The sequence below is a fragment of the Carcharodon carcharias genome, chromosome 10 (genome assembly GCF_017639515.1).
Source record: "Carcharodon carcharias isolate sCarCar2 chromosome 10, sCarCar2.pri, whole genome shotgun sequence".
NCBI lineage: Eukaryota > Metazoa > Chordata > Chondrichthyes > Lamniformes > Lamnidae > Carcharodon > Carcharodon carcharias.
In genome coordinates, this window is record NC_054476.1 from 51,619,343 (window position 1) to 51,634,446 (window position 15,104).

A 15,104-nucleotide genomic window follows, 5' to 3' on the forward strand; every position below is an offset into this window, starting at 1 on the left:
TGGTTCCCCATGGGACAGCTGCCGAGGGGTTTCATTTACTTTTGCAATAGTACAAACCAACAGCTTTTTTTTGTGGGTGGCTGGGTGGGAAGGGAGGGAGAAATAATACCCGACAAAACACACTAAAGACGGAACATAACCAGGCTTCGTTGGCTCGAGTTCCCAAATGTAGCAATGGGAGTATTCTGTTGTAATGCTGTGTAAAAAAAAAATAAGCCCTAGTTTATTTTTTTTCAAATACATATCTATATTTTTTCTTCCAAAAAAATGTATTAATGGAAAGTGGAGAGGAGCTGGAGCATGAAGAAGAGCTATCTTGTCATCATGGTGCGATATTAAAGGGAAATGAATTGTTTGGAGAGAGAGAGAGCGAGCGAGAGCGAGGGACTTTTTTTTGTATACATCCGCGGGTTGGATGAGAGGGGATTTAAATTGATAATTAAAAAAAAAGGCAGCCGCGCCCTGGTTCCAAACATCAATCGGTAAAAAAAAAAGCAAAATCCCTTTCCTTCTGGGTGTTTGTGGGCGGGCGGCTGGTTGTTGGGGTTGCTGTGTGTATTGTCCTGTTGGGGGTTGTATTTTTTTGGGGGGGGTGGGGAGAGGTGGGTCGGTGTTGTTTGAGGGAAGGAGGAGGAGAGGAGGAGGTGGGTGGGGGGGGTAGAGGCTGCGGGATTATTTTGCCACTCGCTGCGGGAGCCGCTGTCAGCCCGCCGGCCGCCGCCGCCATGTTGGATTATAATGTTAATTTTCTAGAAATTGCCCTACAAATTTGGACGGAGATTCCCGGCTCGTCTTGAGGAAAGAGAGAGGGAGCAAGCGAGAGAGAGAGAGAGAGAGAGCGAGAGAGAGGGGGAAAGATTTGGAGAAAAAAAACGAGTGGATTTTTTGTTTGTTTGTGTTTTTTTTAAACCCCCCCCCCCCCCCCCCCCGAAAAAAAAATTAAGAAAAAAAGGACAACTCGGACTTTTCTGTGTTGATGTTGGCCCCGTCTGGTCGCAGAAAGCAGTCAAGTTGGGGTAAGGAAGGTGTGAGAAATGGTGGCCGGGTTTGTTTGTTTGTTTGTTTGTGTGTGTTTTAAACAAGATAATTCTTGCGACTTTTTTTTTGGTTTTTATTTTGCTGCTGCTTCTTGAACGAGTGGGAATTGTTTTCGACGCCAGTGTCGAGGGGAAGGATCCAGGGAAGGAGCCTGTTCGCAGGGGATGAGTTTATGCCCAGGCTTTCCTTTCGGCCTGAATATTTTTTCCCTTTTTTTTACTCTCTCCCCCTGGTCATACAAAATGGAACCGGTTTTAACTTCAGTTCCCATCGTCTGCCTTTTAGCTGCAATTTGTTTCCACAGTAACTTTTTTTACTTAAACTGATTTTTTTTTGTTCTTGCGTGTTGTGTTATTCTGTGTCCTATCGATAGATGTAAGTTTACATTTCTACAACCCTTGTCATAAATATCTATATATTCATATATATCTTGATTTAAAGAGACTAATCAATTTTAAAGAAACACGCGCCGCCAGGTGGAGGAGAAGGGAAACATGTCATTTTGGAAAATAGGACTAAATGCTGCTAACTCAGTAATTAAGTTCTAGTTTTTTTTTCTTTTTCAAAATTCTTCTTAATTTTAACGTGGCAGTTGCCTGTAAACTATGGTCGTGTGGGATTTTATTCCCTTCTCGTGGTTCTTTTGACTTGCTGTGAAGTGTCCAGAAACTAGCTTTAGGTTTTGTTGCTGAGGGCTCCTTTCCATTTCAGTCGGAAGGGGGCGGTGAGTTATCTCAGGGGGAGAGAGAGCTGCAAACTCGACGTTGGTTCGTCTGTGATTCGTGTTGAGGTCAAGGGTAAAAAAAAAACCGCTGTAGTAAAGAACCGGCATGGTACGGTGTAGTCAGCAATGTTGTCTGATCTTTTAGAATATTTATACAACAGGGCAATGCCTACAAGGTGTTTTCTGCCGCCTTCTGCAGTAGGTGAGCCAACTTTGTGAGTGCTGGAGAGAATTTCCCCATGACCTTCGTTTATTTTCTTGGAAGTGTTGCTATGTTTTGAATATATGTGGGATATATCATCGCTTTCTATCCCTGACTTTAAAACTGCGATATATGGTAGATCTGATCAACTCTTGAAGGTGTACTTCAATGTCTTATGTGTCTAACCAATATCTAAATAAATTGCTATGTAATAAAGAACATAAGAGTTGAAGCATTTAACCAATTGATTCCTAGTAGAGTGAATTTTTTTGCAAACATGGAATTGAACATGTATGAAAAGTGTGGTGTTTTACTCATTTTGCGCCAGTTTGAGTTAACATTAAATTTGGGGTATGTAATATCCAATTCAGCTTGGAGACTTTACAATAGCCAGAAGTAGCACAGCCTGAGAAAGTCATGCTTAAACTTGAAGGCTGTGTCCTGTCACTGAAAAGCAAGGGAGATAGTTAAATACTGAAGTCCGTTCAAGAAAGGCTGCAAGACTGTTTGTGACAGAGGATTTAATTATCAGCAAAGACGAGCAATTTTTTATACCACAATTTAAAAGATCTTTGGTTTGTAAATGAGTAAACTGTAGAACATACAAATCTGACAGCTACAACCTAAACCATAGGATAATCGTAGAAGCATATTTAGGACTGATCTCAGGAATGCTTCCAGAGAGTAAGGAATGCATCCAGAGTGTAATTACATGGAATTGACTTTTGGGAAAGGTACTAGAATGATTTAAAGAATAGTTGAATGCTTGTGATGAATGAGTGGTATTAGGATCCTTCTGGATTGATGAGTGTGATGGATCAAATATCCTATCTTCATTATTTGTCTTATAAGGACTAGGAATCATTGCTGGCCTTGGCTCAATGGTAGCATTTACCTGAAACAGAAAGTTGTAAGTTCAAGACTCACTTCAGAGACTTGAGATATAATTCAGGCTGACACTCTAGTGCAATACTGAGGGTATGCTGCACTGTTGAGCCATCTTTCAAATGAGATGTTAAGCCAAATATGCATCTTCAGGTGCAAGTAAAAGATCCATGGCAATATTTGGGGAAAATAGCATGGCGTCCTAGACAGCATTTATTCCTCAACTAACATCACTAAAACAGACTATCCGGTTATTATCAAATTTACTGTGTGGATGCTTGCTGAGCACAAATTGGCTATCTCATTTCCTACCCTGAGAGTGACCACAGTTCAAAAAAACTTCATTAGCTGTAATGTGCTTTGGGATGTCCTGAGGTTGTGAATGGCACTATATAAATGCAAGTCTTTTTTTATATATAGATGATGTCATTTTGAAAGCTGCATCCTGAGATGTTAGTTTTAATTATATAGATATCATTGTGGAAAATCTGATGTTCAGTAATGGCCTAGTATTTGTCATTTATTTGACGTTCCTTTATGTTGAGTTGGCTAGTGATTATGAAATGTGAAGCACATGCTTCACACATTGAATCGTTGGGGATGCAAATTTGGATACTAGTTAAGCAGGTGAACAAATACAAACTCCTCAATGTAGAATGTCAGTTTAGTTCAATTAGCAGCACTTACCTCTGAATTAAAAGATTGTGTTCAAGCTCCACTTTGGACTTGATCACACACTGACCTTTCAGTAACAGGACTGATGCATGTATTAATGGTGCTGACTTGCAGATCAGATGTTAAGTCAAAAATCAGTGTTCCTGCTTGGGTGGAAGTACAAGATTCCATCATCTTATTCAAGGAATAGCGAATTCTACCAGTGCCCAAGCAATTTTTTCTCCTTCAACCAGCACCCATCAGAAATGTAGCATGGTTTTTCATTCATTCACTATTTGTTGGACCTTATATGCAAATTCAATGGCATGTTTTGCCTACACAGTATACAACAGAAGTTGCTTGCTCAATTAATAATTTAAAACCTGAGATTGATAGATTTTTATTAGCCAAGGCTATAAAAAGGATATGGAACCAAGGAAGATAAATGGAGCTAAGGTGCAAATCAGCCATGATCTCATTGAAAATGGAGCAAACTTGAGGGGCTGAATGGCTTTCTCCTGTTTCTATACATTTTTTAACTTTAAATAAACTGCGATGTCTTTATAGTAATGAATACATAGTTATTCAGAGCAAAGTCCATATAAATATCATTTAATGTTGCTTTAGTACTCTTTAGTTACTGTAACTTCAACAGGTGTGTGCTTAAAAAGTACATTTGAAAGTTAATAGGTTGTGCTTATAGCCATCGGAGTTTTAATTGCTTTTCATGAACTTGCTGGAATAAAAATATGTTATCAATATCTGAGAATTGGGAGGTGTGTGACGTATGAAGAAGCTTATATTCTTGCAGCAAAGTAAGCTTCTGTTTATAATTTTAAAAGTGGTCTCTTAGACTGTTCGGTAATACTATGAGCATGCACTGAATTTATTGTTCTCAATCAATTGAAATTATAAATATTGAATTGCTATATGTCTATGTGGAACAAGATATCTAATGATGGGGACAACTATTAATGTTGAAAACAGCAATAAACTTTTCCAGTTTAAAAGAAAAAGTTAGCTGCATTTGTGGATGTCCCCTAAAGCCAAACCTTGACATATTATGTACCAAAAAGCACTGAATTTGTGCATAGTCAAGCCCTATAAGCAGTGAATGAACGAATGACATATAGTTCACTGCTTGTGATTAGCACAAACCCCTGCAAACAATTTTAGAGAAACTTCCTCTTCAGTCGTCTGTTACTTAGAGAAACATATAAACTATGACTTCAAAAAAACTTCCCCTTTCACCTGGTTTCTGTTTATGAACATACAACTGTCCGATCATGATGAGGAAGTATAGTTATAAACAACATTGTGCCATGAGAAAGCATAAAGGATGGCTGACGCTGGAGATCTGTGACAGAAATATGGTCTATTTATCCTGATAAAGCAAATATATACAGAGAGAATTTCAGAAAATATGAAATGTATGGAGATCACTTGTTAAGAGTTTCAATAAAATATCTTTGCTGATTAATCTGATAAGATTGTGTTACCACTGGGGGACACTGATTCCGCTTCACCACTGCATGTTTAATTATCCAATCAGTTTACTCTTTAGTAATGCATTACAACTTCCCACATTACTTTGATGAAGGAGTGACCCCTAAGGAAATATACATTTAGTGTAATAAGCAGTGATTCAGGGGAGACAGTGGCGTACTGGTAATGTCACTGGGCTAGTAATCCAGAAGTCCAGACTAATAATCATAGGTTCAAATCCCACCATGGCAACTGGAGTTTAAATTCAATTAATAAATTTGGAATTGAAAGCTAGCCTCTATTAACCAAGAAACTATTAAAACCTATCTGGTTTGCTACTTACCTGGTCTGGCCTACGTGAGACTCCAGACCCACAGCAATATGGTTGACTCTTAACCGCCCTCTGAAATGGCCTAGTAAGCCACTCAGTTCAAGTGCAATTAAGGGCAGTAAATGTTGGCCTTGCCAGCAGGCCCACATTACATGAAAGAAAACAATTTAATCCACTTTTCCGAAATCCTGTAATTTTTTTTTAACTTGGAAATATTCACTTTGAGGTAATTTGGTTGTTCTCAGGCTTGATTGCCTTAGAATTAAGACAGGTGGATTTTATTATAAGACACTTAACTCGAATTAGCTGATATAAGGTAGGAATTTAGTACCTTATGTCACTTGTGTTGCTTAATTTTAAATTACTGGCCATAAAATTGTTTCAGCACTTTGAATTATTGGGGGCAGATTGACTTATTCCTAAATTTGTTAGCAACATTGAAAGAAGCATTCTGCAGTAACCAAAAAAATATATAAATGAGGGGGAACAATCAGTCTTAGCTGTCAAATTTGTAATTAAAAGATTGTTGTGTATACACTATAGTAAACATTTAGATTACGATGGGATGAATTTTGCAAAGTGAGCCTTAGAGCACTGATCACTAGTATCCCGTTAGCTGAAAGGAAAGATATATTTGCCTTAGAGAGAGTGCAACAAAGGTTCACTAGACTGACTTCTGGAATGAGGGTGATTGTCCTATGAGGAGAAAATGAGTAGACTGGGTCATTATTCCTTGGAGTTTAGAAGAACGAGAAGTGATCTAACTGCAACATATAAAATTCTTAAAGGGCTTGAGACAGTAGATGCTGATGCTGGGACAGACTTGATAACAAGGACACAAGTATTTGGTTTGGCCAGAAATTATTCGCTCAATCTTCCTGATGCTTAGTTGTGGGAAGTTCTGACATCCATAATTTAATATCAAACATAGTCATGGCAGCTTGAGGTGTAGGCTGAACTTGGTGTTGGACAGCTAGAGCAAGATATCTACAGAGTGCATGTGGAACCTGCCTCTGAATCATGGGATGGATGTGGAAGAGGAGGGGATCAATAGGGAATCCCTGGGGAACTCTAAAGTTATAATGTAGTAATTTGGGACAAAGCTGTTTCAGGAGATACTTCAGCACAAGTAATTGTCAAATGATGGAGGGAAGCCTCGCTGAGGTACCATGAAGTAAAGGCAGTAGAGGAGGATGATGGGTTTGATTATGCTAAATGCTGCAGAGCGATCAAGAAAGGTTGTAGCTACATCAGATATAATTGATTTTGGTGAAGATGATCCCAGTGCTGTGGGCAGGATGCAAACTGGACTGTAGAGTTCAAATAAGTAGTTGATGGAGAGGCCAAGAGGAAACAAAGTGTTCAAGTACCATTAGTTAAGTGGAAGTTAGAGCTGGGACAGCATTTTGAGGTGGATGGGTGTACTGACCAAATGAACTTTTTGGGGAGAGAGGTTATGTTGGATTTGAAAGGGAAAGGGACGGTGAATGAACATAGCACACAATTAAAGCTGTTCAGTGGCTAGAGGTTGATGGGAGAGGTTTATAGAGGCCAGAGGTGGGACTCATTACAACAGTGGCTTCATTTCAATAATGTATTTTATTGGCTGTAATGTGTTTGGTACATCCTAAGGTCAAGAAAGATGTTATATATGGGACAGCTTCTTTTATATAAAAAAGGGCAATGGAAATGGGAGAGTAAAGTGATGGCGATGATGGCAGGTGGTCAGTAGTGGAGAGAATAGGGCATCTGACGCAACTGTGTGCTGTTATATTCATCTTTTCTCACCTGTTACACTGCCCCTCCCTCTGTGGATGTGCTACAATGTTTGTTTTGGGTCTTGTATAGATCTTGGGAAGAGGTCCAGGCTGCTTGTTACTTCCGTAGTTTTAAGTTGAGGACATGCTATAATTGTTTAGTCTCAAAGGTGCTTTGTAGTTTACGGCAAGATTATTTCTTAATGCCACAAATCACCTTGGTACTCATGGCAAGAGTATGATGATCCACAGGGGTCTTTGACCAGATCAAGTCGGTGGGGGATTGGCTTCAAGGAGAACGTGGCCTTGATGATCTATCTTTAACAGCTGTTTGTTTCTTTTTTACATCAGGGTAGGAAGTGTACAGCACTTCACACCTGAACACAGTTAATTTTTATTTGGCCATTAATTCCAGTTCTTTGGAGAGTTGAAGCCTGTGTGCTGGGTGGGATACATTCATTTGTCAAATGTGACATGAAACAGTGACCTCGTCAACTCGCTCATATGGATGTTAAAGATTCCATAACACGCTTTTGAAAAACAAGGAGAGTTACCCATGGTGTCCTGGTGGATGTTTATTCCTTAATCAACATCAGTAATTCCTTAACATCAGTGAGAAAAAAAGATCTGGTCATTATTACATTTCTGTTTGTGGGAGCTTGCTATGTGGAATTTGGTTGCCACTTTTCTTACATTAACAACAGCAGCCACACTTCAAAAGCACTTAATTGGCTGTAAAGCACTTTAGGGTGTCCAGAAGTCTTGAAAGGTGCAGAAGTCTTGAAAGGTGCTATGTGAATGTAAGTCTTTTGATTTGATTTGTTTGGCTGTTGAATTTTTCTGCTTGCAGTATTTATGAAAACTTGATTCTTTAGTTTCCTACTTTTGCTGGCAACCAAGTCTTATTCTTGGCCTCCCTTTAAGCACTTCATTTCTCACCAAGGCAGAATTCTATGTTTTTGCAACTTTGAGTCTGAATTGGTCTAAGGGGGTTGTCTTGGAGTTTGCTAAGCATTGCTAAGCCTCAAAGGAGTGCTTGGTTTATATAAAGGTACCCAAACAAATCTAGTCGGATGAGGGGGAGTATTTATCAGCTAGGTGCTGGAAGATTTTGATCTTGTGGAGGAGCTAACCTAGCCAGTAGAAATGCTCTTTATGTTGGGATTGAGATTTATCTCAAGCTCTCCAAGGATTCCCCATATTGCACTAGTTGTGGAAAAGAAGAGGCTTGATGTTGAGATTTACACAAATGGAGCTGGGTGCTAAGTGAGAATGGAGAAAGATATGAAGTGTGGAGCCAAGTGATGTATAAAGCCTTAAGTTTTATTTCTGGTAGGTTTAGGTAGTAGTCCAATAAATAGAAGTGTAGCAGGGCACCTCAGTCCTATCAAATGCAGATCCTGTGCTGTGTAGAAACTCCAGGGTGCTGTTTGTGTCCTAGACAGCCACATGCTAGAGGATCCTAAACTCTGGATTTCCCACCTTGAGCAGCAACTGATGTCGCTGCAGTACATCCACAAGGCTGAGAGCTACATTCCAGGATAAAAGTAAAATTCTGCGGATGCTGGAAATCTGAAACAAAAACAGAAAATACTGGAAAAGCTCAGCAGATCTAGCAGCACCTGTGGAGAGAGAAACAGAATTAACATTTCGAGTGCATCTGACCCTTCTTCACAGCTAAAGAAGGGTCATACGGACTCAAAACGTTAACTCAGTTTTTCTCTCCACAGATGCTGCTAGACCTGCTACATTCCAGGAGGTGGTTATTTTGCAGATTAAGATTGCGTAGTCAGACAGGGGATAGATGACCGTCAAACAGACTAGGAGGACCAGACAGGTAGTACAGGAGTCCCGTGAGCGGATCTTGATCTCTAACCAGGGGTTCTGAATAATGGTGGCGATGATGGTTGCTCTGGAGATTAGAGATAGTGAGAGGTGGGGCCAAGGAAAAACTAGATAAAGATGAGAAGTTTATCAAGGTGTTGCTTGAACAGTAACCTGTGTAGGTCTGTGAGCTCATGGATGATGGATCAGCAGCACTCGGTATGAGTAAGGACACGGTCAGCAGAATTTTGGCTGATGTCAATTTTTCAGAGGATAGAATGGGGGAGGCTGGCCAAGAGTGCATTGGAATAGTCAAGTCTGTAGGTAACAAAAGTATGAATGAGGATTTCAGCAGTGGATGACATGAGATAGCGACTGAGTTGAGCAGTGTTACAGAGGTGGAAATAGGCAGCTTTAGTAATGGTGCGGTTATGTGGCTGGAAGATCATCTTGGGCTTAAATATAACACTAAGGATGCAAACAGTCTAGTTCAGCCTCAGATGGTTGTTAGGGAGAGCAGAGCAATGGAGTCGATAGCTCGGGGCTGGAGTTTGTAATGGGGACTCATAACAATGCTTCAGTCTTCCCACTGTTTAATTGGAGGAAATTTCTGCTCATCCAGCACTGTATGTTGAATAAGCAGGCTGATAATTTGCAATGCTGGAGGAGTTGGGAGAGATGGTGGTGGGATAGAACTGGGTGTTGCCTGTGTACATATGAAAACTAACACTATTTTTGTCTGATATCCATGAGGAAGAGCATGAAAATGAGAATAGAAGGGGGCCAAAGATGGATCCTTGGAAGACACCAGAGATAACAATGAGGAAGCTGGAAGAAAAACCAGTATAGGTTATTCCCTGGCTATAATTAGATAAATAAGAATGGAACCAGGTCAACACAATCCCATCCAGCTGAAAGCCTGTGGAGAGGCAGAGAAGGACAAGGATAGTCAACCATGTTGAAAGTTGCAGACAGGTGGTGAGGGCAAGGAGTGATAGCTTGCCCTTATCACAGTCACATAGGATGCCATTTGAGACTTTAAGAGCAGTTTTGGTACTGTGGCGGAGGCGTGAACCTGATTGGAAGGATTCAATTCATGCGGTTCAGGATTTGGGAGGCAACAACACATTCAAGGGCCTTAGAGAGGAAAGGGAGGCTGTAGACAGTGCTGTAGTTGCAAGATCAGAGCAGTGAAGGTTTGGCTTTGTTTTGAGGAGCGAGGTAATGATGGCAGATTTAAAGTAGAGAGGGCAAGACCTGAAGATAGTTAATGGTTCTGAGTTAACAAAGGGACCAGGAAAGGAAGTTGGGTGATCACCAGTGTCATGGTAATAGGGTCAAGGGAGCAGGAGATGGGTCTCGTGGATGAAAGGAGATCAGAGAGAGGGAGATATGAGTTCAGGGCTAGGACCAGGGAGCATTAGGAATTTTGGCCAGGTGGGCAAGTGGAAGGAAGAGAAGCAGCAGAGGTAGCTGCTCGAATGGTTTTGATTTTAGTGACAAAGAAGTCCATAAGCTCCTTGTACTTAATGATGTGGGTATGGAGGGAACAAAGGAGAGGGTTTTACAAAGGCAGTTTGCAGTAGAGAAAAGAAACTGGGGGTTATCTTTCCATTCCTGGATGGAAGAGCTAAACCGGTTGTCAGTCATATCCATTCAAATCTTTTCTCTTGGACTTGAGTGGAAATGAGGGCCATACTGAGGGAACAGCCAGAGTGAGAGAATTGGTTGGGGGTCCATGACATCAGATGGGGAGGTGAGGGTGTGATTGAGCAAGCCAGTAGCTGCAGTGATGTTGTGGTCAAAGGGCAGGCAGTTGGGATTTTGAAAGTTCAGCTGTAAGTGAATTGGTGGATAGTTTTGGCAGCTAACAGGAGGTAGGGTTGGAACAGGGAGAAGGATGTGGATGGAGAGTGGTACAGGGAAATGATCAGAGATTCCCTTAAGTGATTGATGTGTGTGCACTTCTGGTCACCACGTTACAAAAAGGGTATTTTCGGTATTGGAAAGATGCAGAAGAGATCAACCAAAATGATTGAGGGGTTGGAGGGATTGCTTATGAAAAGCAATAATATAATTTGGGAAGGTTCTCACTGGAAAAGGTAAACGCGGCTGCCAATATGCTCACAGCATGGTTAGTTGATGGATAAATATTGGCCAGGTCACCAGGGACAATTCCCCTACTGCTCAAAATAGGGCATGGGATCTTTTACATCTGAGGGTAAACAAGACCATATTTTAATGTTTCCTACAAAATATTGCATCCCCAACAGTGTTGCATTCCGTCAGGACTGCACTGGAGTGTTGGCCTGGATTTGTAATTGATTCAAAAAGTGATTTAGTTATGAGTGACATTTACTTTCCAGGGGTTTTGTATTACTCAGTTCTCAGTACTTACTGTGTTATGATGTCTGCAAAGCAGATTTGAAACAATATTCAAATCTATGGGACATTGTAGTATTTATGGTTATGGAGGTTTATCACTTGGGAGAAAAATGGTGTAATTTGTTGCTTATACCCAAAAAAATATTATTGACATAACACTTGCTGGGAACTGCCAGTTTTCCTGTGCATGCATATGTGTGACATAGTAAATGTTTAACATAGTAAACATGTGATACAGATGCTGACATCAATTTCAGAGGAATGTAAAGCATTTTGGGTGTATGGGCAATATAGCAAGATAGATACATAGTTTTAGATTTTTATTCTTTCATGGGATGTGGGTGTTGATGGCTAGGCCACATTTATTGCCTATCCCGAATTGTCCTTGAAGGCGGTGGTGAATCGCTGCCTTGAACTGCTGCAGTCCATGTGGTGTAGGTACACACGCAGTGCTGTTAGAAAGGTAGTTTCAGGGCTTTGACACAGCAACAATGAAGGAGCGGCGATATAGTTCCACGTCAGGATGTTGTGTGGCTTTGAGAGGAACTTGTTCCCATGCATCTGCTGCTCTGGTCTTTCTAGGTGGTAGAGGTTGCAGATTTGGAAGGTGCTGTTGAAAGATGCTTGATTTGCTACAGTGCATCTTCTGGATGGTACACACTGCTGCACTGTGCATCAGTAATGGAGAGAGTAAATGTTTGTGACTGTGGTGCCAATCAAGCAGGCTACGTTGTCCTGGATGGTGTCAAGCTTTTTGCATGTTGTTGGAGCTGCACTCATCCAGGTAAGTGGAGAGTATTCCATCACACTTATGTCTTTGTAAATGGTGGACAGGCTTTGGGGAATCAGGAGGTGAGTTACTTGCTGCAGGATTCCTAGCCTCTGACCTGCTCTTGTAGCCACAGTATTTCTATGGCTAGTCCAGTTCAGTTTCTGGTCAACGGTAACCCCAGGATGTTGATAGTGGGGGATTCAGTGATGGTAATGCACATAGAGAGTAACAAAAAAATATGATTACCTTGAACTGAGTTCTAGGTTAGTACTTAAAGTGTAGAAGCTTGCCAATTTAATCAGTTGTAAATCTCAAGGTTTACAGTTTATATCTCCAAGTGATCCCTCCTCTTAATGGTTACTTTTTCCATTAGATCTACTATATTGTTTATGTGTGCAGTTTGCAATATTCACTGTTTTCATTACTGCCAGTTCCTAGTATTGCTTCGCTTCACTCTTAGGAACAGTAAATGTTGACGAGGCACTTCACTGTTACTTGCTTGCACTGTGAAATTGAACTTAACCTAATGTTCAACCCTTAGTAAACTGAAGAGTTGTAAGTTCCAGCTCTAAAGTCACAGTTGTACACCATGGTGTTTAGGAAATTTGATGAACTGTCTTTGACAGTGGAAAAAAGTGCTAGATGGGCATTAAAACTAGACCTGGCTGTTTTTAGCAATAACACATTAGTTATGATAACACTGAACATTCATGAGGAAAAAATTTTTAGCTGTTCAAATAATTTTTCTGGATAATTTATAATATCCTTTATCGCATTTGCTATGCCAGTTTTATAGATTATCAAGCTTACCTGGTTGCTGTAGTACTAATAATAAAATTTATTTGCTTCGACAGAGAGAAGATCAGAATTTATTGAAAAGAAAGGCTGCCTTGTTCTGATGTAGACTAAATGCAACAGCTTCAAGTCGTTTGTGGGTATGAAGTGGTTGGGCGAAACGAGGAATATGTTTGTAAATGGCAGCAGGAAAAATGCAGGAAGGTTGTCCAGTGAACATCAGAGTCAAACCAAATTACAACACTCTGGAAGGGGAAATTCAAGGGCCAACACAAGAGTTGCATTTGGAAAACGTAGCACCCGTAAGTGACTTAAATTTCAAAACCAATCTCAAAAAATTAACAAAGCCGAATTGATTAACCATCATAACGTGTGTTTATAATTTATTCACTGCATTTCAGAAGTTAAGAGTTGAGGGTGAAAGACTTCCACAGATCTTTGGGAGATGTGATTAGGGCACTCAACTATAAATTTTAGTTTCCCTCCTATTATGCAAGCTGCTTTTTACGGACATAATTTACAGCTACTGGACCTTGTCCTCACCAATCTATCTGTCGCAGATGCATTTGTTCAATATAGGTGGGAGTGACCACCACACAATCCTTGTAAAGACAAAATCCTGTCTTCACACTGAGCAAACCCCACATCATGTTTGTACTACTGATGTGCTAAATGAAATAAATTCAAAACATATCTAGCAATTCAAAACTGGGTACCCAAGAGGCACTGTGAGCTATCAACAGAATTGTATTAAACAAAAGTCTGTGACCTCTTTGTTGAACCAGGGTTGATCCCTTGGCTTGATGATAACTATAGAGTGCAAGAGAGCATGCCAGGAGCAGCACCAGGCGTAGCTAAAAATGAGGTGTCAACCTGATGAAGCTACAGCACAGGACTACTTGCATGCCAAACAACAGAAGCAGCATGCGATAGACAGCCAAGTGATCCCACAACGAGTCAGATCAGAGCTCTGCCACATCTAGTTGTGAATGAGGTGGACAGTTGAAACAATTGACAGGGAGAGGTGGTTCCACAAATATCCCCATCCTCAGTGATGGGGGAACCCAGCACATTAGTGCAAAAGATTAGGCTGAAGCATTTTCACCCATGTTCAACCAGAAGTACCGAGTGGATGATCCATTTTGGCGTCCTCCTGAAGTCCCCAACACTACAGATGCCAATCTTCAGCCAATTCGATTCACTCCATTGATATCAAGAAACCGCTGAAGGCACTGGATGTCACAAAGGCTGGCAACATCCTGGCAATATGATTGAAGGCTTATGCTCCAGAACTAGCCACATCCCCTAACCAAGCAGTTCTATAGGAACATGCGAATGAGGAGCAGGAGTAGTCCATTCAGCACCTCGATCCTGCTCTGCCATTCAATAAGATCATAACTGATCTGATTGTGGCATCTACTCAACACCCCACCTACCCTGATATCCTTTGACTCCCTTGTTGGCCTCCACTCCATATCCCACCTACTCTGATATTCTTTGACTCCCTTGTTGGCCTCTACTCCACATCCCACCTACCCCGATATCCTTTGACTCCCTTGTTAGCCAAGAATCTATCTACCCCTATCTTAAAAACTGACCCTGCCTCCACCATCCTCTGGGGAAGGGAGTTCCAAAATTTAACAGCCCCCGAAGAAAAATTTCTTCTCATCTCCATCTTAAATGAGAGACACCTTATTTTTAAACTCTGTCCCTTAGTTCTAGTCTCTCCCATAAGGCGAAACATCCTTTCTGTATCCACCCTGTCAAGTTTCCACAGGATCTTGGATGATTCAAAAAGATCACCTCTCAATCTTAAACGCTAATGGAGACAGGCCCGGCCTGTCCAACCTTTCCTCCTAAGATTAAACCCCTCCCCCATCCCAAATATTAGTTGCGTTAACCTGCTCTGAAATGCTTCTAATGCATTTATTTCTTTAAAATAATTTCATGGTCACCACTATAAGGCTTGCTTTATATTCCAGATTTATTGATTGAATTTAAATTCTACCAGCTGCCATGGTGAGTTTTAAGCCCATGTCCCAAGAACATTAACCTGGGCCTCTGGATTACTAGTCTAGTGACATTACCACTACACCACCTTCCCTCCCTGCTTCTGTGCAGCTACCCAACAATATGAAAAATTGCCTGGGTATGTCCTATCCACACATAGCAGGATGAACCCAATCCAGCCTCCTCTCGATCGTCAGAAAAGTGATGGAAGCTTTCATCAACAGTACTATCAAGTGGAACTT

The 15,104-nt window shown here is 40.9% G+C and overlaps 1 protein-coding gene across 3 annotated transcripts in view; it reads left to right on the plus strand.

The window, feature by feature from the left end:
- The first annotated feature begins 667 nt into the window (after positions 1 to 667).
- kmt5b (lysine methyltransferase 5B) overlaps positions 668 to 15,104 on the plus strand; it is a 42,686-nt gene continuing 28,249 nt past the window's right edge. The window contains exons 1-2 of one of the 3 annotated variants that reach the window (XM_041197271.1): positions 668 to 1,016; positions 12,912 to 13,154. In XM_041197271.1, the coding sequence (XP_041053205.1) occupies positions 12,995 to 13,154 (160 nt within the window). In that variant the 5' untranslated portion in view covers positions 668 to 1,016; positions 12,912 to 12,994. The remainder of the gene's footprint in view (positions 1,017 to 12,911; positions 13,155 to 15,104) is intronic. The other 2 variants (XM_041197270.1, XR_005944195.1) reach the window with 2 other exon arrangements.